Raw genomic sequence first — 23,288 nt, forward strand, 5'->3', positions numbered from 1 at the left:
ACTGCTTACCAATTCCACTTGGCTGCCTTGGTTGAACATAGCATTCTTTTCTTTCACTAGAAACAACACCAACATCAACGACAGGGACCACGACAAGCACTACATCAGGTTAGTAACAACATCTACCAAACACCTGGAGGGAACCCACACGATAAAAGGGAGAACGTGCAATCCTCACACAGACAGCACGAGAAACCAGGATAGAACGCGGGTATCTGACACTATGTGGCTGCAGCTCTTGCAATTTAAATCATAAACATGTTTGTACTCTCTCTCCAGGAACAACACCAACAACATCTTCGACAACTGGCAGAACTGAGTCCACCACCAGTTCCACAACAGGTGAGTCAAACCACTTTCAGTAATCAGTGACAAATCTTAAGCCAGTGCGTCAACACTTCTAAGCGCAGGTCCCTGGCTTACTGCTTGCATCTTTCCTAACATTATTGAGATAGATGATGCAAACATTCATGTCAAGAATTCAATGTTTGCCTCAAATCAATTATATCAAGTTATGATGTAATCTTACAAAAACATAGGAAATGTAGAAGAACATGAGTTTATTGCTTCTCATTTCCACATATACTCAGCAGGAACAAGCAAAAGCATAATTATAACCTCCAAATTTTGTGCAGGTTGTGGATCATGTCACTTTTGGATATGCAAACATAAATGCACATTGTTTTCAGAAACATCACACACTAATATAATGTCAACTCTAAATCATTTTCATCAAATGATCCAATTCAGGAATTCCTGTTGCAGATTCAATACTGCATACCTATTTATCTTGGCTGCCTTAGTTGACCATAGCATTATTTTCTTTCACCAGAAACACCAACTACATTAACAACTGGGACCACTACCAGCACTACAACAGGTTAGTAACAACATCCATCAAATACCTGGAGGCCATCCCCACTGTAAAAGGGAGAACGTGCACGCAGACAGCTCCCGCGGTTAAGGTGGAACCAGAGTGTCTGGTCTATGCGGCTACAGCTCTACCAGCTATCTACAAAGGGAAAGACATGTAGTAGTATAGTATGCCCACCAACTGCATTTATGATTAAGAAAACAACACTTGGTACAACATTTTAATAAAATGTGCCAGCACATTAATTCCTATTAAAGGTTTCTCAACTGCATACCCATTCATTTTGACATTCATCTTGCCGGCAATGGTTAAATATATATGTTTTTCTTTGTCTAGAAACAACACCAACAACTGAGACCACTACTAGCATTACATCAGGTTAGTAACATCACCTATTAATCATATTAGCTTATCCTTCTGTACCTGCATGCTCTGTTAAGTAAAGCTCTATACTTCATTCTTCCCTGTTCATAGTTTTGCTGCTAAAATTTAAAGTTTCTCATTGTGAAAGTATGCGAGAGTCTATGTGGTTGTGACTATCAGCAGTATTGTTTAAAAGAGCATTGAGCTTTCAATAGACATGGATAACAATTTTCAGCAGCAGTGCCTTTTCAGAGAAAATACTTTTCCCTTTGCTCGGCAGACTTTTACTCTAAATCTGAGACCATTTGCTCATGGATATGTTAGTCTATGTTCCAAAATACATACTCGTTGGTAAAATTGTGATGAGTTGCAATGTGCCGTGCATTAGGACTGTGAACTTTTGGAAGAGCAGGAATCAATATTTTTCTTCAGAAAAGTATATTTTCTTGTTCCATCTTCATTCTATTTGATAGACAGTGATAGATATCGCTGTTGAGGTGGATACAAATGCACTGAAAAGTTCAGAATCTAATGGATCACACCTTAACAAAATTATGAGCAAAGGAGACAGCAGAATTTGGCTAAATTCCACCATGGAATATTTCTAAAATTCAGCCTACTCTCATGAAAATGTGCTGTCATACAGAAGCTGATTATGGACTCTTACAATTCAATTTTACTTTCTCACCAGGAACAACACCAACAACATCTTCAACAACTGGCACAACTGAATCCACCACAACAGGTGAGTCAATCCACTTTCTGTAAACAGTGGCAAATCTTAAGACAACCGGGTCAACATTTCTAACAGCAGCTCTGTGGCTTACCTATTCTGAATTCTCTGCTTACATTATTGACGTACAAGGTGAAAATATACATGTCAAGAGTTTAATGATTGGCTCAATACAATTATACCAAGTTATGATGTAATCTTCAAAATGCTTAGGAATTGTGGATTAACTGAGTTGGAACAGAAACAAGGCACCGCCAATGCTGGATTACACAAATTGACATAAAGTGCTGAAGTAATCAGCGGGTCAGGCAGCATCTCGGGAGAACATGGATAAATGTTGTTTAGGATTGGCACTAAAATGACCAGCTGCTGATTGACAAAGAGAAAGAAATGAGGCAGTCCAACTTTGTTATGCGATGAATAAAATAACACCTGAATAAATGTTTTAATAAAAGGTGCCAGCTCATGTGCTTCGGTTCAAGGTTTCTAAAATGCGTACCAATTGACCTAGCTGTCTTGATTTAATATAATATTTTCTTCTCCAGAAACAACGCCAACCACATCATCAACTGAGACCACAACCAGCACTACATCAGGTAATGTCAAAATAAATCTCTATATATCCCTCTTGCCTGTTCATGGTGTTGCCGCAACATTTAATAATTCTCACTCGGGAAATAGGAGGACACCTTCTGAAATAAAAAGGGCCTTGTAATTCTTCATGATATCCACAATTGAAGTGTCAAGAGTGTAGGATTGTAACAGCAAAGCAAACCCTCCAACATGATTCTACGATGAAGGAAATGACAACAGTAAAACAATTTATTAAAATGTGGCTGCTGATGAATTCCTGTTGGAGGTTACTTTACTTGGTACCAATTCCTCTTGGCTGCCTTGGTTGAACATAGCATTCTTTTCTTTCACTAGAAACAACATCAACATCAACAACAGGGACCACTACAAGCACTACATCAGGTTAGTAACAACATCTGCCAAACACCTGGAGAGAACCAACACGGTAAAAGGGATAGCGTGCAAACTCCACACAGACAGCACGAGAAACCAGGATAGCAAGCGGGTCTCTGGCACGATGTGCGTCTCTGGCGCGATGTGGCTGCAGCTCTTGCAATTAAAATCATAAACATGTTTGTACTCTCACTCCAGGAACAACGCCAACAACATATTCGACAACTGGCACAACTGAGTCCACCACCAGTTCCACAACAGGTGAGTTAAACCACTTTCAGTAATCAGTGACAATTCTTAAGCCAATGCGTCAACACTTCTAAGCGCAGGTTCCTGGCTTACTTCTTGCATCTTTTCTAACATTATTGAGATAGATGATGCAAACATACATGTCAATTTTCAATGTTTGCCTCAAATCAATTATATCAAGTTATGATGTAATCATAGATAAAAACATAGGAAATGTGGAAGAACATGAGTTTATTGCTTCTCATTTCCACATATACTCAGCAGGAACAAGCTAAAGCGTAATTATAACCTCCATATTTTGTGCAGGTTGTGGATCATGTCACTTTTGGATATGCAAACATAAATGCACATTGTTTTCAGAAACATCACACACTAATATAATGTCAACTCTAAATCGTTTTCATCAAATGATCCAATTCAGGAATTCCTGTTGCAGATTCAATACTGCACACCTATTTATCTTGGCTGCCTTAGTTGACCATAGCATTATTTTCTTTCACCAGAAACACCAACTACATTAATAACTGGGACCACTACCAGCACTACAACAGGTTAGTAACAACATCTATCAAATACCTGGAGGCCATCCCCACTGTAAAAAGGAGAACATGCACGCAGACAGCTCCCGCGGTTAAGGTGGAACCAGAGTCTCTGGTCTATGCGGCTACAGCTCTACCAGCTATCTACAAAGGGAAAGACATGTAGTAGTATAGTATGCCCACCAACTGCATTTATGATTAAGAAAACAACACTTGGTACAACATTTTAATAAAATGTGTCAGCACATGAATTCCTATTAAAGGTTTCTCAACTGCGCACCAATTCAATTTGACATTCATCTTGCCGGCATTGGTTAAATATATATTTTTTTCTTTCTCTAGAAACAACACCAACAACTGAGACCACTACTCACATTACATCAGGTTAGTAACATCACCTATTAATCATATTAGCTTATCCTTCGGTACATGTATGCTCTGTTAAGTAAAGCTCTATACTTCATTCTTCCCTGTTCATAGTTTTGCTCCTAAAATTTAAAGTTTCTCATTGTGAAAGTATGCAAGAGTATATGTGGTTCTGACTATCAGTGGTATTTTTTAAAAGAGCATTGCGCTTTCAATAGACATGGATAACAATTTTCAGCAGCAGTGCCTTTTCAGAGGAAAGCCTCTTCCCTTTTCCCAGCCGACTTTTACTCTAAATCTGAGAGCATTTGCTCATGGATAGTTAGTAAACAGACTATATTCCAAGATACAGACTAGTTAGTAAAATAGTGATGAGTTGCAATGTGCTGTGCATTAGCACTGTGAACTTTTGACAGAGCAATATTTTTCTTCAGAAAAGTAAATTTTCTTATTCGCACTTCAGTCTGATACACTGTATATCACTGTTGAGGTGGATAAAAATGCACTGAAAAGTTCAGAATCTAATGGATCACATCCTAACAAAAAATTCCTATTGAAGGTTTTTCAACAGCATGCTAATTTTTATCAGCTACATTGTATGAATTATACTTTCTCTTTTTCCTCAAGAAACAACGCCAACAACATCATCAACTGAGACCACTACCAGCACCACTTCAGGTAGGTAACGTTAAAGTCAAGCTGTATATTTCCCTCTTGCCTGTTCTTGGATTTGCCGCAAATATTTAATAATTCTCCCTCGGAAAATAGGAGAACAACTTCTGAATTAAATTCCACATGAAATCTGCAATCGAAGTGTCAAGAATGTAGGATTGTTTGAGATGGCAGCAAAATAGTCATATGTTGATTGACAGAGGTGAAGAAATTTAGCAGCAAAGCATACTCTCCCACATGATTCTACGATGAAGGAAATGTTAACAGTAAAACAATTTATTAAAATGTGCCAGCTGATGAATTACTGTTGGAGGTTTCTTAACTGTGTACCAATTCCTCTTGGCTGCCTTGATTGAACATAGCATTCTTTTTTTTCCACTAGAAACACCAACATCAACAACAGGGACCACTACAAGCACTACATCAGGTTAGTAACAACATCTGTCAAACACCTGGAGTGAACCCACACGGAAAAAGGGAGAACAAGCAAAATCCACACAGACAGCATGGGAAACCAGGATAGAACCCGGGTCTCTGGCGCTATGTGTCTGCAGGTCTTGCAATTAAAATCGTAAGCATGTTTGTACTCTCTCTCCAGGAACAACACCAACAACATCTTCGACAACTGGTACAACTGAGTCTACCACCAGTTCCACAACAGGTGAGTCAAAACACTTTGTGTAAACATTGCCTAATCTTTAGACAATGTGCCAACATTTCCAACATCAGCTCTGAGGCTCCATTCTTGTATCTTCGCTTCAATTATTGGCATGAATCGTGCAACTATATTGTTAGTGATTATGGCATAAAGAAGACCATACAGTTTATGGAAGACGTGGTTCGATGTTCAGGGATATTCGCAATCAATGTGTCAAGAGATCAGGATTGTTTAAGATGGCAGGGAAATATTAATATGCCAGTTGACAGAGATAAAGAAATTTAGCAGCATAATATATCCTCCCACTATTTTCTTCGATGAGGGAAATGTCAAGTGTAAAATGTTTTATTAAAAGATGTCAGTTGATGAATTACTGTTGAAGGATTCTTAACTGCATAACAATTCCTCGGCTGTCTTGGATGAACATAACAGTCTTTTCTTTCACTAGAAACAACTACATCAACATCTGGGACCACCACTACATCAGGTTAGGATCATCCTCTGTTAAAAATGTGGAGGGAACACAGGTAGTGAAAGGGAGAACGTGGAATCCCAGCATAGACAGCACCCGAGGTCAGGATAGGCGACAAATCTCTAAACTATGACACTGCAGCTCTACCAGCTGAACAACTGTGCCAATTCAATCTTACTAAATGCCTGATCAGTTGCAATTTCTGAAAGACATATTCGAGCTGCAGTTAAAGAGAGCGTAATTGTTTGTGATGGCACTGAAATATTCAGCTGCTGATTTGACAAAGAGAGTGAAAGTTAAAAGTTTAGTAGGCCCTACAACTTTAATCTGCAATGAAGAAAATAACAGGATAAAACATTCTGATGAAAGTTCCAGGCTTAATAAATTCCTATTGAAGGTTTTTCAACTGCATGCTAATTTTTCTCAGCTGCATTGGTTGAATAAAACTCTCTCTTCTTCCTCAAGAAACAACGCCAACAACATCAACAACTGAGACAACTACCAGCACTACATCAGGTAAGTAACGTTAATGTGAAGCTCTATATTTCCCTGTTGCCTGTTCATGGTGTTGCCGCAATTCTACATGAAATCCGCAATCGAAGAGTCAAGAGTGTAGGATTGTTCGAGATGGCAGCAAAATAGCCATCTGTGGATTGACAGAGATGAAGAAATGTAACAGCAAAGCATTCCCTCCCACTTGATTCTACAATGAAGGAAATGTCAAAATTAAAACAATTTATTAAAATGTACCAGCTGTTGAATTCCTGTTGGAGGTTACTTTACTGCTTACCAATTCCACTTGGCTGCCTTGGTTGAACATAGCATTCTTTTCTTTCACTAGAAACAACACCAACATCAACGACAGGGACCACGACAAGCACTACATCAGGTTAGTAACAACATCTACCAAACACCTGGAGGGAACCCACACGATAAAAGGGAGAACGTGCAATCCTCACACAGACAGCACGAGAAGCAGGGATAGAACGCGGGTATCTGACACTATGTGGCTGCAGCTCTTGCAATTTAAATCATAAACATGTTTGTACTCTCTCTCCAGGAACAACACCAACAACATCTTCGACAACTGGCAGAACTGAGTCCACCACCAGTTCCACAACAGGTGAGTCAAACCACTTTCAGTAATCAGTGACAAATCTTAAGCCAGTGCGTCAACACTTCTAAGCGCAGGTCCCTGGCTTACTTCTTGCATCTTTCCTAACATTATTGAGATAGATGATGCAAACATTCATGTCAAGAATTCAATGTTTGCCTCAAATCAATTATATCAAGTTATGATGTAATCTTACAAAAACATAGGAAATGTAGAAGAACATGAGTTTATTGCTTCTCATTTCCACATATACTCAGCAGGAACAAGCAAAAGCATAATTATAACCTCCAAATTTTGTGCAGGTTGTGGATCATGTCACTTTTGGATATGCAAACATAAATGCACATTGTTTTCAGAAACATCACACACTAATATAATGTCAACTCTAAATCATTTTCATCAAATGATCCAATTCAGGAATTCCTGTTGCAGATTCAATACTGCATACCTATTTATCTTGGCTGCCTTAGTTGACCATAGCATTATTTTCTTTCACCAGAAACACCAACTACATTAACAACTGGGACCACTACCAGCACTACAACAGGTTAGTAACAACATCCATCAAATACCTGGAGGCCATCCCCACTGTAAAAGGGAGAACGTGCACGCAGACAGCTCCCGCGGTTAAGGTGGAACCAGAGTGTCTGGTCTATGCGGCTACAGCTCTACCAGCTATCTACAAAGGGAAAGACATGTAGTAGTATAGTATGCCCACCAACTGCATTTATGATTAAGAAAACAACACTTGGTACAACATTTTAATAAAATGTGCCAGCACATGAATTCCTATTAAAGGTTTCTCAACTGCATACCCATTCATTTTGACATTCATCTTGCCGGCAATGGTTAAATATGTATTTTTTTCTTTGTCTAGAAACAACACCAACAACTGAGACCACTACTAGCATTACATCAGGTTAGTAACATCACCTATTAATCATATTAGCTTATCCTTCTGTACCTGCATGCTCTGTTAAGTAAAGCTCTATACTTCATTCTCCCCTGTTCATAGTTTTGCTGCTAAAATTTAAAGTTTCTCATTGTGAAAGTATGCGAGAGTCTATGTGGTTGTGACTATCAGCAGTATTGTTTAAAAGAGCATTGAGCTTTCAATAGACATGGATAACAATTTTCAGCAGCAGTGCCTTTTCAGAGAAAAGACTCTTCCCATTGCTCAGCAGACTTTTACTCTAAATCTGAGAGCATTTTCTCATGGATATGTTAGTCTATGTTCCAAAATACACACTCGTTAGTAAAATTGTGATGAGTTGCAATGTGCTGTGCATTAGGACTGGGAACTTTTGGAAGAGCAGGAATCAATATTTTTCTTCAGAAAAGTATATTTTCTTGTTCCATCTTCATTCTATTTGATAGACTGATAGATATCACTGTTGAGGTGGATACAAATGCACTGAAAAGTTCAGAATCTAATGGATCACATCTTAACAAAATGATGAGCAAAGGAGACAGCAGAATTTGGCTAAATTTCACCATGGATTATTTCTAAAATTCAGCCTACTCTCATGAAAATGTGCTGTCATACAGAAGCTGATTATGGACTCTTACAATTCAATTTTACTTTCTCACCAGGAACAACACCAACAACATCTTCAACAACTGGCACAACTGAATCCACCACAACAGGTGAGTCAATCCACTTTCTGTAAACAGTGGCAAATCTTAAGACAACCGGGTCAACATTTCTAACAGCAGCTCTGTGGCTTACCTATTCTGAATTCTCTGCTTACATTATTGATGTACAAGGTGAAAATATACATGTCAAGAGTTTAATGATTGGCTCAATACAATTATACCAAGTTATGATGTAATCTTCAAAATGCTTAGGAATTGTGGATTAACTGAGTTGGAACAGAAACAAGGCACCGCCAATGCTGGATTACACAAATTGACATAAAGTGCTGAAGTAATCAGCGGGTCAGGCAGCATCTCGGGAGAACATGGATAAATGTTGTTTAGGATTGGCACTAAAATGACCAGCTGCTGATTGACAAAGATAAAGAAATGAGGCAGTCCAACTTTGTTATGCGATGAATAAAATAACACCTGAATAAATGTTTTAATAAAAGGTGCCAGCTCATGTGCTTCGGTTCAAGGTTTCTAAAATGCGTACCAATTGACCTAGCTGTCTTGATTTAATATAATATTTTCTTCTCCAGAAACAACGCCAACCACATCATCAACTGAGACCACAACCAGCACTACATCAGGTAATGTCAAAATAAATCTCTATATTTCCCTCTTGCCTGTTCATGGTGTTGCCGCAAACATTTAATAATTCTCACTCAGAAAATAGGAGGACACCTTTTGAAATAAAAAGGGCCTTGTAATTCTTCATGATATCCACAATTGAAGTGTCAAGACTGTAGGATTGTAGCAGCAAAGCAAGCCGTCCAACATGATTCTACGATGAAGGAAATGACAACAGTAAAACAATTTATTAAAATGTGGCTGCTGATGAATTCCTGTTGGAGGTTACTTTACTTGGTACCAATTCCTCTTGGCTGCCTTGGTTGAACATAGCATTCTTTTCTTTCACTAGAAACAACATCAACATCAACAACAGGGACCACTACAAGCACTACATCAGGTTAGTAACAACATCTGCCAAACACCTGGAGAGAACCAACACGGTAAAAGGGATAGCGTGCAATCTCCACACAGACAGCACGAGAAACCATGATAGCAAGCGGGTCTCTGGCGCGATGTGGGTCTCTGACGCGATGTGGCTGCAGCTCTTGCAATTGAAATCATAAACATGTTTGTACTCTCACTCCAGGAACAACGCCGACAACATATTCGACAACTGGCACAACTGAGTCCACCACCAGTTCCACAACAGGTGAGTTAAACCACTTTCAGTAATCAGTGACAATTCTTAAGCCAATGCGTCAACACTTCTAAGCGCAGGTTCCTGGCTTACTTCTTGCATTTTTTCTAACATTATTGAGATAGATGATGCAAACATACATGTCAATTTTCTATGTTTGCCTCAAATCAATTATATCAAGTTATGATGTAATCATAGATAAAAACATAGGTAATGTGGAAGAACATGAGTTTATTGCTTCTCATTTCCACATATACTCAGCAGGAACAAGCAAAAGCGTAATTATAACCTCCATATTTTGTGCAGGTTGTGGATCATGTCACTTTTGGATATGCGAACATAAATGCACATTGTTTTCAGAAACATCACACACTAATATAATGTCAACTCTAAATCGTTTTCATCAAATGATCCAATTCAGGAATTCCTGTTGCAGATTCAATACGGCATACCTATTTATCTTGGCTGCCTTAGTTGACCATAGCATTATTTTCTTTCACCAGAAACACCAACTCCATTAACAACTGGGACCACTACCAGCACTACAACAGGTTAGTAACAACATCCATCAAATACCTGGAGGCCATCCCCACTGTAAAAGGGAGAATGTGCACGCAGACAGCTCCCGCGGTTAAGGTGGAACCAGAGTGTCTGGTCTATGCGGCTACAGCTCTACCAGCTATCGACAAAGGGAAAGACATGTAGTAGTATAGTATGCCCACCAACTGCATTTATGATTAAGAAAACAACACTTGGTACAACATTTTAATAAAATGTGCCAGCACATGAATTCCTATTAAAGGTTTCTCAACTGCATACCAATTCATTTTAACATTCATCTTGCCGGCAATGGTTAAATATATATGTTTTTCTTTGTCTAGAAACAACACCAACAACTGAGACCACTACTAGCATTACATCAGGTTAGTAACATCACCTATTAATCATATTAGCTTATCCTTCTGTACCTGCATGCTCTGTTAAGTAAAGCTCTATACTTCATTCTTCCCTGTTCATAGTTTTGCTGCTAAAATTTAAAGTTTCTCATTGTGAAAGTATGCGAGAGTCTATGTGGTTGTGACTATCAGCAGCATTGTTTAAAAGAGCATTGAGCTTTCAATAGACATGGATAACAATTTTCAGCAGCAGTGCCTTTTCAGAGAAAAGACTCTTCCCTTTGCTCGGCAGACTTTTACTCTAAATCTGAGAGCATTTGCTCATGGATATGTTAGTCTATGTTCCAAAATACATACTCGTTGGTAAAATTGTGATGAGTTGCAATGTGCTGTGCGTTAATGTGAAGCTCTATATTTCCCTCTTGCCTGTTCATGGTGTTGCCGCAAAAATTTCATAATTCTCATTGGGCAAATAATAGAACAACTTCTGAATTAAGAAGGGCCTTGCAAATTCTACATGAAATCCGCAATCGAAGAGTCAAGAGTGTAGGATTGTTCGAGATGGCAGCAAAATAGCCATCTGTGGATTGACAGAGATGAAGAAATGTAACAGCAAAGCATACCCTCCCACTTGATTCTACAATGAAGGAAATGTCTGAAGTAAAACAATTTATTAAAATGTGCCAGCTGATGAATTCCTGTTGGAGGTTACTTTACTGCTTACCAATTCCACTTGGCTGCCTTGGTTGAACATAGCATTCTTTTCTTTCACTAGAAACAACACCAACATCAACAACAGGGACCACGACAAGCACTACATCAGGTTAGTAACAACATCTGTCAAACACCAGGAGGGTACCCCCACGGTAAACGGGAGAACGTGCAAACTCCACACAGACAGCATGGGAAATAAGGATAGAACGCGGGTCTCTGGCGCTATGCGGCTGCAGCTCTTGCAATTAAAATCATAAACATGTTTGTACTCTCTCTCCAGGAACAACACCAACAACATCTTCGACAACTGGCACAACTGAGTCCACCACCAGTTCTTCAACAGGTGAGTCAAACAACTTTTAGTAAACATTGGCTAATCTTTGGACAATGGAGTAACATTTCTAACATCAGCTCTGTGGCTCCATTCTTTTATCTTCGCTTACATTATTGGCATGAATCGTGCAACTATACGGTTAGTAACAATGGCATTAAGAAGACCATACAGTGTATGAAAGACGTGGTTCGATGCGCAGGGATATCCGCAATCGATGTGTCAAGAGCACAGGATTATTCGAGATGGCAGCAAAATATTGATATGCTAATAGTTAATAGATATAAAAAATTAGCAGCATAGTACGCTCTCTCACTTTTTTTCTAAGATTAAGTTAATGTGAAGGAAGAACATGTTATTAAACCATGCAAAATGTTTTAATAAAATGTGCCAGCTGATTAATTCCTGTAGATCGTTTTCTAACTAATTGTTTCCTGATGGCTGTCTTGTTTGAATATAGAATTATTTTCTTTCACTAGAAACAACAGCCACTACAACAACAACGGTAACCACGACCAGTACTACATCAGGTTAGTAAAAGTGAGAACGTGCACGCAGACAGCATCCAAGGTCAAGGTAGAACCAGAGTCTCTGGCCTACGCGGCCACAGCTCTACCAGCTATCTACAAAGGGAAAGACATGTAGTAGTCTAGTATGTCCACCAACTGCATTTATGATTAAGAAAATAACACTTGGTACAACATTTTAATAAAATGTGCCAGCACATGAATTCCTATTAAAGGTTTCTCAACTGCGCACCAATTCATTTTAACATTTATCTTGCCAGCATTGGTTAAATATAAACTTATTTCTTTCTCTAGAAACAACACCAACAACTGAGACCACTACTCGCACTACATCAGGTTAGTAACATCACATATTAGCTAATTCTTCTGTACCTGCGTGCTCTGTTAAGTAAAACTCTATACTTCATTCTTCCCTGTTCATAGTTTTGCTTCTAAAATTTAAAATTTCTCATTGTGAAAGTATGCAAGAGTCTATGTGGTTCTAACTGTCAGCAGTATTTTTTAAAAGAGCATTGAGCTTTCAATAGACATGGATAAGAATTTCAGCAGCCGTGCCCTTTCAGAGAAAAGACTCTTCCCTTTGCCCAGCAGACTTTTACTCTAAATCTGAGAGCATTTGCTCATGGACAGGTTAGTCTATGTTCCAAGATACATACTAGTTAGTAAAATTCTGATGAGTTGCAATTTGCTATTAGGACTGTGAACTTTTGGAAGAGCAGGAATCACTATTTTTCTTCAGAAAAGCAGAATTTGGCTAAATTTCACAATGGAATATTTCTAAAAATTCAGCCTACTCTCATGAAAATGTGCTGTCATACAGAAGCTGATTACGGACTCTTACAATTCCATTTTACTTTCTCACCAGGAACAACACCAACAACATCTTCAACAACTGGCTCAACTGAATCCACCACAACAGGTGAGTCATACCACTTTCTGTAAACAGTGGCAAATCTTAAGACAACAGGGTAAACATTTCTAACAGCAGCTCTGTGGCTTACCTATTCTTGATTCTCTGCTTACATTATTGACGTACAAGGTGAAAATATACATGTCAAGATTTTAATGTTTGACTCAATACAATTATACCAAGTTATGATGTAATCTTCAAAATGCTTAGGAATTGCTGAGGAACCGAGATGGAACAGAAACAAGGCACCGCAAATGCTGGATTACACAAAATGACACAAAGTGCTGAAGTAATCAGTGAGTCAGGCAGCATCTCAGGAGAACATGGATGTGTTGTTTAGGATTGGCACTAAAATGATCAGCTGCTGATTGACAAAGAGAATAAATGAGGCAGTCCAACTTTGTTATGCGATGAATAAAATAACAAGGTTTCTAAAATGCGTACCAATTGACCTAGCTGTCTAACTTGATTGAATATAATATTTTCTTCTCCAGAAACAACGCCAACCACATCAACAACTGAGACCACAACCAGCACTACATCAGGTAACGTCAAAATGAAGCTGCATATTTCCCTCTTGCCTGCTCCCTCTTGCCGCAAACATTTAATAATTCTCACTCGGAAAATAGGAGAATACCTTCTGAAATAAAAAGGTCCTTGTAATTCTTCATGAAATCCACAATTGAAGTGTCAAGAGTGTAGGATTGTTCGAGATGGCAGCAAAATAGTCATCTGATGATTGATAGAGATGAAGAAATGTAACAGCAAAGCAAACCCTCCCACCTGTTGGAGGTTACTTTACTTGGTACCAATTCCACTTGGCTGCCTTGGTTGAACATAGCATACTTTTCTTTCACTAGAAACAACACCAACATCAACAACAGGGACCACTACAAGCACTACATCAGGTTAGTAACAACATCTACCAAACACCCGGTAAAACCCACACGGTAAAAGGGAGAGCGTGCAAACTCCACACAGACAGCACGAGAAACTAGGATAGAACGCGGGTCTCTAGCACTATGTGGCTGCAGCTCTTGCAATTTAAATCATAAACATGTTTGTACTCTCTCTCCAGGAACAACACCAACAACATCTTCGACAACTGGCACAACTGAGCCCACCACCAGTTCCACAACAGGCGAGTCAAACCACTCTCAGTAATCAGTGACAAATCTTAAGCCAATGGGTCAACACTTCTAAGGTTAGGTCCCTGGCTTACTTCTTGCATCTTTTCTAACATTTTTGAGATAGATGATGCAAACATACGTCAAGTTTTCAATTTTTGCCTCAAATCAATTATATCAAGTTATGATGTAATCTTAGAAAATCATAGAAAATGTGGAAGAACTTGAGTTTATTGCTTCTCATTTCCACATATACTCAGCAGGAACAAGCAAAAGCATAATTATAACCTCCAAATTATGTGCAGGTTGTGGATCATGTCGCTTTTGGATATGCGAACATAAATGCACATTGCTTTCAGAAACATCACACACTAATATAATGTCAACTCAAAATTGTTTTCATCAAATGATCCAATTCAGGAATTCCTGTTGCAGATTCAATACTGCATACCTATTTCTCTTGGCTGCCTTAGTTGACCATAGCATTATTTTCTTTCACCAGAAACACCAACTACATTAACAACTGGGACCACTACCAGCACTACAACAGGTTAGTAACAACATCCATCAAATACCTGGAGGCCATCCCCGCTGTAAAAGGGAGAACGTGCAAGCAGACAGCTCCCGCGGTCAAGTAGGAACCAGAGTCTCTGGTCTATGCGCCTACAGCTCTACCAGCTATCTACAAATGGAAAGACATGTAGTAGTATAGTATGCCCACCAACTGCATTTATGATTAAGAAAACAACACTTGGTACAACAATTTAATAAAATGTGCCAGCACATGAATTCCTATTAAAGGTTTCTCAACTGCATACCAATTCATTTTGACATTCATCTTGCCGGCAATGGTTAAATATATATATTTTTCTTTGTCTAGAAACAACACCAACAACTGAGACCACTACTAGCATTAGATCAGGTTAGTAACATCACCTATTAATCATATTAGCTTATCCTTCTGTACCTGCATGCTCTGTTAAGTAAAGCTTTATACTTCATTCTTCCCTGTTGATAGTTTTGCTGCTAAAATTTAAAGTTTCTCATTGTGAAAGTATGCGAGAGTCTATGTGGTTGTGACTATCAGCAGTATTGTTTAAAAGAGCATTGAGCTTTCAATAGACATGGATAACAATTTTCAGCAGCAGTGCCTTTTCAGAGAAAAGACTCTTCCCTTTGCTCAACAGACTTTTACTCTAAATCTGAGAGCATTTGCTCATGGATATGTTAGTCTATGTTCCAAAATACATACTCGTTAGTAAAATTGTGATGAGTTGCAATGTGCTGTGCATTAGGACTGGGAACTTTTGGAAGAGCAGGAATCAATATTTTTCTTCAGAAAAGTATATTTTCTTGTTCCATCTTCATTCTATTTGATAGACAGTGATAGATATCACTGTTGAGGTGGATACAAATGCACTGAAAAGTTCAGAATCTAATGGATCACGTCTTAACAAAATGATGAGCAAAGGAGACAGCAGAATTTGGCTAAATTTCACCATGGAATATTTCTAAAATTCAGCCTACTCTCATGAATATGTGCTGTCATACAGAAGCTTATTATGGACAATTCAATTTTACTTTCTCACCAGGAACAACACCAACAACATCTTCAACAACTGGCACAACTGAATCCACCACAACAGGTGAGTCAATCCACTTTCTGTAAACAGTGGCAAATCTTAAGACAACCGGGTCAACATTTCTAACAGCAGCTCTGTGGCTTACCTATTCTGAATTCTCTGCTTACATTATTGACGTACAAGGTGAAAATATACATGTCAAGAGTTTAATGATTGGCTCAATACAATTATACCAAGTTATGATGTAATCTTCAAAATGCTTAGGAATTGTGGATTCACTGAGTTGGAACAGAAACAAGGCACCGCCAATGCTGGATTACACAAATTGACACAAAGTGCTGAAGTAATCAGTGAGTCAGGCAGCATCTCAGGAGAACATGGTTAAGTGTTGTTTAGGATTGGCACTAAAATGATCAGCTGCTGATTGACAAAGAGAAAGAAATGAGGCAGTCCAACTTTGTTATGCGATGAATAAAATAACACCTGAATAAATGTTTTAATAAAAGGTGCCAGCTCATGTGCTTCGGTTCAAGGTTTCTAAAATGCGTACCAATTGACCCAGCTGTCTTGATTTAATATAATATTTTCTTCTCCAGAAACAACGCCAACCACATCATCAACTGAGACCACAACCAGCACTACATCAGGTAATGTCAAAATGAAGCTGTATATTTCCCTCTTGCCTGTTCCCTCTTGCCGCAAACATTTAATAATTCTCACTCGGAAAATAGGAGAACACCTTCTGAAATAAAAAGGTCCTTGTAATTCTTCATGAAATCCACAATTGAAGTGTCAAGAGTGTAGGATTGTTCGAGATGGCAGCAAAATAGACATCTGATGATTGATAGAGATGAAGAAATGTAACAGCAAAGCAAACCCTCCCACCTGTTGGAGGTTACTTTACTTGGTACCAATTCCACTTGGCTGCCTTGGTTGAACATAACATTCTTTTCTTTCACTAGAAACAACACAAACATCAACAACAGGGACCACTACAAGCACTACATCAGGTTAGTAACAACATCTACCAAACACCCGGTAAAAGCCACACGGTAAAAGGGAGAGCGTGCAAACTCCACACAGACAGCACGAGAAACTAGGATAGAACGCGGGTCTCTAGCACTATGTGGCTGCAGCTCTTGCAATTTAAATCGTAAACATGTTTGTACTCTCTCTCCAGGAACAACACCAACAACATCTTCGACGATTGGCACAACTGAGCCCACCACCAGTTCCACAACAGGCGAGTCAAACCACTCTCAGTAATCAGTGACAAATCTTAAGCCAATGGGTCAACACTTCTAAGGTTAGGTCCCTGGCTTACTTCTTGCATCTTTTCTAACATTATTGAGATAGATGATGCAAACATACGTCAAGTTTTCAATTTTTGCCTCAAATCAATTATATCAAGTTATGATGTAATCTTAGAAAATCATAGGAAATGTGGAAGAACATGAGTTTATTGCTTCTCATTTCCATGTATACTCAGCAGGAACAAGCAAAAGCATAATTATAACCTCCAAATTATGTGCAGGTTGTGGATCATGTCACTTTTGGATATGCGAACATAAATGCACATTGCTCTCAGAAACATCACACACTAATATAATGTCAACTCAAAATTGTTTTCATCAAATGATCCAGTTCAGGAATTCTTGTTGAAGATTCAATACTGCATACCTTTTCTCTTGGCTGCCTTATGGGGCTGTCCCAGTCTATGAGCTAATTCAAGAGTTCTCCCGAGTTTCCCCTGATTCGAACTCGGAGAAATACGGTAATTACGCTCGTAGGTACTCAGGGCTCTGGTGAACATTTTTCAACATCTTCACGAGCCTTCCCGAGTCTACTGCGTTTCTCGAGTACCTGCCGTTAGCGTTACGAGCCTCTAAGAGATGTCCCGAGCTCCGACGTAACCGCAACGTACGTTCTACATGCTTACTACGACTTTGATTTTTTTTTTTAACTCGGGAGAGCTCTTGAATTAGCTCATACAGTGGGACAGCCCCATTAGTTGACCATAGCATTATTTTCTTTCACCAGAAACCACAACTACATTAACAACGGGGGCCACTACCAGCACTACAACAGGTTAGTAACCACATCCATCAAATACCTGGAGGCCATCCCCGCTGTAAAAGGGAGAACGTGCACGCAGACAGCACCCGCGGTCAAGGTGGAACCAGAGTCTCTGATCTATGCGGCTACAGCTCTACCAGCTATCTACTAAGGGAAAGACATGTAGTAGTCTAGTATGCCCACCAACTGCATTTATGATTAAGAAAATAACACTTGGTACAACATCTTAATAAATATGTGCCAGCACATGAATTCCTATTAAAGGTTTCTCAACCGCGCACCAATTCATTTTGTCATTCATCTTGCCAGCATTGGTTAAATATACCATTTTTTCTTTCTCTAGAAACAACACCAACAACTGAGACCACTACTAGCATTACATCAGGTTAGTAAGATCACCTATTAATCATAATAGCTTATCCTTCTGTACCTGTATGCTCTGTTAAAATAAAGCTCTATACTTAATTCTTCCCTGTTCATCGTTTTGCTCCTAAAATTTAAAGTTTCTCACTGAAAGTTGTGAGAGTCTATGTGGTTCTGACTGTCAGCAATATTTTTTTATGGAGCATTGAGCTTTCAATAGACATGGATAACAATTTCAGCAGCAGTGCCTTAGAAACATAGAAACATAGAAATTAGGTGCAGGAGTAGGCCATTCGGCCCTTCGAGCCTGCACCGCCATTCAATATGATCATGGCTGATCATCCAACTCAGCATCCCGTATCTGCCTTCTCACCATACCCTCTGATCCCTTTAGCCACAAGGGCCACATTTAACTCCCTCTTAAATATAGCCAATGAACTGGCCTCAACTACCCTCTGAGGCAGAGAGTTCCAGAGATTCACCACTCTCTGTGTGAAAAAAGTTTTTCTCATCTCGGTTTTAAAGGATTTCCCCCTTATACTTAAGCTGTGACCCCTTGTCCTGGACTTCCCCAACATCGGGAACAATCTTCCTGCATCTAGCCTGTCCAACCCCTTAAGAATTTTGTAAGTTTCTATAAGATCACCTCTCAATCTCCTAAATTCTAGAGAGTCTAAACCAAGTCTATCCAGTCTTTCTTCATAAGACAGTCCTGACATCCCAGGAATCAGTCTGGTGACGTTCTCTGCACTCCCTCTATGGCAATAATGTCCTTCCTCAGATTTGGAGACCAAAACTGTACGCAATACTCCAGGTGTGGTTTCACCAAGACCCTGTACAACTGCAGTAGAACCTCCCTGCTCCTATACTTAAATCCTTTTGCTATGAAAGCTAACATACCATTTGCTTTCTTCACTGCCTGCTGCACCTGCATGCCTACTTTCAATGACTGGTGTACCATGACACCCAGGTCTCGCTGCATCTCCCCTTTTCCTAATCGGCCACCATTTAGATAGTAGTCTGCTTTCCTGTTTTTGCCACCAAAATGGATAACCTCACATTTATCCACATTATACTGCATCTGCCAAACATTTGCCCACTCACCCAGCCTATCCAAGTCATCTTGCAGTCTCCTAGCATCCTCCTCACAGCTAACACTGCCCCCCAGCTTAGTGTCATCCGCAAACTTGGAGATATTGCCTTCAATTCCCTCATCCAGATCATTAATATATATTGTAAATAGCTGGGGTCCCAGCACTGAGCCTTGCGGTACCCCACTAGTCACTGCCCGCCATTGTGAAAAGGACCCGTTTACTCCTACTCTTTGCTTCCTGTTTGCCAGCCAGTTCTCTATCCACATCAATACTGAACCCCCAATGCCGTGTGCTTTAAGTTTGTATACTAATCTCTTATGTGGGACCTTGTTGAAAGCCTTCTGGAAGTCCAGATACACCACATCCACTGGTTCTCCCCTATCCACGCTACTAGTTACATCCTCAAAAAATTCTATAAGATTCGTCAGACATGATTTACCTTTCGTAAATCCATGCTGACTTTGTCCAATGATTTCACCACTTTCCAAATGTGCTGCTATCCCATCTTTAATAACTGACTCTAGCAGTTTCCCCACTACCGATGTTAGACTAACTGGTCTGTAATTCCCCGTTTTCTCTCTCCCTCCCTTCTTAAAAAGTGGGGTTACGTTTGCTACCCTACAATCCTCAGGAACTACTCCAGAATCTAAAGAGTTTTGAAAGATTATTACTAATGCATCCACTATTTCTGGAGCTACTTCCTTAAGTACTCTGGGATGCAGCCTATCTGGCCCTGGGGATTTATCGGCCTTTAATCCATTCAATTTACCCAACACCACTTCCCGACTAACTTGGATTTCACTCAATTCCTCCAACTCCTTTGACCCGCGGTCCCCTGCTATTTCCGGCAGATTATTTATGTCTTCCTTAGTGAAGACGGAACCAAAGTAGTTATTCAATTGATCCGCCATAACCTTGTTCCCCATGATCAACTCACCTGTTTCTGGCTCCAAGGGACCTACATTCTGACTGTCAGCAATATATTTTTAAGGAGCATTGAGCTTTCAATAGACATGGATATGAATTTCAGCAGCAGTGCCTTTTGAGAGAAAAGACTCTTCCCTTTGCCCAGCAGACTTTTACTCTAAATCTGAGAGATTTTGCTCATGGATAGGTTATTCTATGTTTCAGGATACATACTAGTTAGTAAAATAGTGATGCGTTGCAATGTGTTGTGCATTAGCACTGTGAACTTTTGAAAGAACAGAAGTGAATATTTGTCTTCAGAAATGTATATTTTCTTGTCACCCTTCAATCTATTTGATATACTGTATATCACTGTGGAGGGGGATGAAAATGCACTGAAAAGTTCAGAATTTATTGGATCCCATTCTAGGAAAATGATAAACAAAGCACACAAAGCAGAATTTGGCTAAATTTCTAAATTTAAATCTAAATTTCGTCATGGAATATTTATAAAATTCAGCCTACTCTCAAGTTGTAAACGCATTTTACTTTCTCACCAGGAACAACACCAACAACATCTTCAACAACTGGCACAACTGAGTCCACCACAACAGGTGAGTCAAACCACTCACTGTAAACAGTGGCAAATCTTAAGACAACCGGGTCAACATTTCTAACATCTGCTCTTTCCTCTTCTTGCTTCTTTGCTTACATTATTGATGTACAAGGTGAAAATGTACATGTCAAGATTTCAATGTTTGGCTCAATCCAATTATACCAAGTTATAAAGTAATCTTCAAAAATCTTAGGAATTGTGGAGGAACAGAAGCAAGGAACCGCAAATGCTAGATTACACAAAATGACACATAGTGCTGAGGTAATCAGCGAGTCAGGCTAGCTCTAGGGAGAACATGGATATGTATTATTTAGGATCGGCTCCTTCTCCAACCGGTAGATGGATCCTGACCCGCAACATCACCTATCCACTTTCTCCAGTGATGCTGACTGACGTGCTGATTTCTTCAGCACTTTGGGTCATTTTGTGTAACCCAGCATCTGCAGTTCCTTGTTCAGCACTTTGTTAAAGTTAAAGCATGATTAGAATCAGCACATTTTGCTCAAGACTTTTGGACAAATGGAACACAAATGCTGATTGTTTGCAAACACATCACACACTATTTGTAATAACTAGACCAAGTGTGGACCCATTGGGCCCGTTTCCCCGACACAATATTCCACCACTTACCCATAGCCCCCAACTGCACAGGCGCGGCTGACAGGTTCCCGTTTTGATGCCAGAGACCCCCGTTATGACGCGAGTCACGGCAACCCTCACCCAACTGAGCAGGCGCAGCCGGCAAGTGGGACCGCGACTGCGACATTTTAAAAGTTTTAAATGTCAATAACGTAAAATATAAGATCAATGTGAATGCATCTCACTCTCCCTCTTCAGTCCCCTATTCCCCTCCTCCATTATCCTCCCTCTCCCCATCCTCCAACAAACCTCCTCTGCTTCCTCCACTCACTCCCCCTCCCCTCCTCTCTCTTCCCCCTCCCCTCTTCCATTACCTCACCATCCCTCTACCTACCCCTATCCTCTTCCCCACCACTCCCTCCCCCTCCTCTTCACCATCTTTCCCCACTCCACTCCCTCCTATCCCTCCCAATCACCCTCCACACCTCCCCCACTGCCCTCCTCTCCCTCTATCACCCACTCTCTACCTCCCCTACTGCCCTCCTCTCCATCCATACTCCCTCTTCTCACCTCCCCAGGATCTTGATGTAAACCACCGCCGCCTCTGATTTCTCCTCCACATCAGCGATGTAGTTGTATTTGAGGTGGGGGCTGACGGGTGGCCGGGCCGAGCAGCCTGGAGCTGGGGGAGGGGGAGGCCCAGTCCTTGACCTGGGTCCCGCTCCTCTTCTTCCCCTGAGGGGCCAGAGCAGCAGCGCCGCCACGCACAGACCTAGCCTCAGCCTCAGCATCACGGTTATTTCAAATCCAGGCCCAATGCCCACGCGCGGGGAGACCAGGCCCAATGCCCACGCGCGGGGAGACTTTGTTATTTAAAAATCCACATGCGCGGATACCGGGCCCACTGCGCACGTGCGGTCATGCAGCTGGCGGGCAGGGCAAGTGAAAAGCGAATTTTTAAAGTTTAAAATCCCATTGTGACGTTGTTGTGATGTCAAACATGGCTAATGGGCTGGGCAAGTGGAAAAGTATTTTTTAAGGTGGGCCATAAATTGTCGCACTATCGTGTACCGTTTTGGCGAAGTTTCAGTGACGTCGAACGCGGCTATTGGGCAGGGCAAGTGGAAAAGTGTTTTTGTAAAGATTAAAATGTCAATAACTTGTAAAATATAACATTCATCAGAACTAAACTTGGCTAATGCACACCGCAGGACAATGGTGAGTAAGGTGGGCCAAAATTGTAGCTCTATTGTGTACTGTTTTGGTGGAGTTTCCAGAACACGCACGCATGTTTACAAACTAACAAACAAACAAGATGAGAGTTTTACAGACAGACAGACAGACAGACAGACAGAGACAGACAGAGACAGACAGAGACAGACAGAGACAGACAGAGACAGACAGAGACAGACAGAGACAGACAGAGACAGACAGAGACAGACAGAGACAGACAGAGACAGACAGACAGACAGACAGACAGACAGACAGACAGACAAGACCATGCAGTCTTTGGAAAACACGGTTGAACTTCCATGAAATCTATAATTGGTGCATTAAGAGCAAAAGATTGTCAACGGCGGCACTGAAATAAGACAATGGGTCAATATTACACAGCTAGGGTCTGTGAGTCCATTTTAAAAACTGTGTATACCAAGCTTAGTGGCATTTAAGAATAGTAATATTATTGAACATAGGTCAGGATAATATTC

General features: G+C 40.2%; 1 protein-coding gene across 50 annotated transcripts in view; it reads left to right on the plus strand.

Moving 5' to 3' along the window:
• The window catches only part of LOC116985141 (mucin-2-like), a 1,051,610-nt gene that overhangs the window by 57,441 nt on the left and 970,881 nt on the right, over positions 1–23,288 (plus strand). For 48 of the 50 annotated variants that reach the window (XM_033039637.1, XM_033039614.1, XM_033039620.1 and 45 more), the window contains 35 exons: positions 61–108; positions 280–342; positions 833–880; positions 1,211–1,252; positions 1,929–1,982; positions 2,516–2,566; positions 2,898–2,945; positions 3,135–3,197; positions 3,689–3,736; positions 4,718–4,768; positions 5,145–5,189; positions 5,361–5,423; positions 5,869–5,907; positions 6,358–6,408; positions 6,734–6,781; positions 6,953–7,015; positions 7,506–7,553; positions 7,884–7,925; positions 8,600–8,653; positions 9,187–9,237; positions 9,570–9,617; positions 9,807–9,869; positions 10,361–10,408; positions 10,739–10,780; positions 11,529–11,576; positions 11,748–11,810; positions 12,620–12,661; positions 13,191–13,244; positions 13,730–13,780; positions 14,096–14,143; positions 14,314–14,376; positions 14,865–14,912; positions 15,243–15,284; positions 15,955–16,008; positions 16,542–16,592. In XM_033039637.1, the coding sequence (XP_032895528.1) occupies positions 61–108; positions 280–342; positions 833–880; positions 1,211–1,252; positions 1,929–1,982; positions 2,516–2,566; positions 2,898–2,945; positions 3,135–3,197; positions 3,689–3,736; positions 4,718–4,768; positions 5,145–5,189; positions 5,361–5,423; positions 5,869–5,907; positions 6,358–6,408; positions 6,734–6,781; positions 6,953–7,015; positions 7,506–7,553; positions 7,884–7,925; positions 8,600–8,653; positions 9,187–9,237; positions 9,570–9,617; positions 9,807–9,869; positions 10,361–10,408; positions 10,739–10,780; positions 11,529–11,576; positions 11,748–11,810; positions 12,620–12,661; positions 13,191–13,244; positions 13,730–13,780; positions 14,096–14,143; positions 14,314–14,376; positions 14,865–14,912; positions 15,243–15,284; positions 15,955–16,008; positions 16,542–16,592 (1,785 nt within the window). The remainder of the gene's footprint in view (positions 1–60; positions 109–279; positions 343–832; positions 881–1,210; positions 1,253–1,928; positions 1,983–2,515; positions 2,567–2,897; positions 2,946–3,134; positions 3,198–3,688; positions 3,737–4,717; positions 4,769–5,144; positions 5,190–5,360; positions 5,424–5,868; positions 5,908–6,357; positions 6,409–6,733; positions 6,782–6,952; positions 7,016–7,505; positions 7,554–7,883; positions 7,926–8,599; positions 8,654–9,186; positions 9,238–9,569; positions 9,618–9,806; positions 9,870–10,360; positions 10,409–10,738; positions 10,781–11,528; positions 11,577–11,747; positions 11,811–12,619; positions 12,662–13,190; positions 13,245–13,729; positions 13,781–14,095; positions 14,144–14,313; positions 14,377–14,864; positions 14,913–15,242; positions 15,285–15,954; positions 16,009–16,541; positions 16,593–23,288) is intronic. The other 2 variants (XM_033039636.1, XM_033039635.1) reach the window with 2 other exon arrangements.

This window comes from Amblyraja radiata, chromosome 21 (genome assembly GCF_010909765.2).
Source record: "Amblyraja radiata isolate CabotCenter1 chromosome 21, sAmbRad1.1.pri, whole genome shotgun sequence".
In the NCBI taxonomy this organism is placed as follows: Eukaryota; Metazoa; Chordata; class Chondrichthyes; order Rajiformes; family Rajidae; genus Amblyraja; species Amblyraja radiata.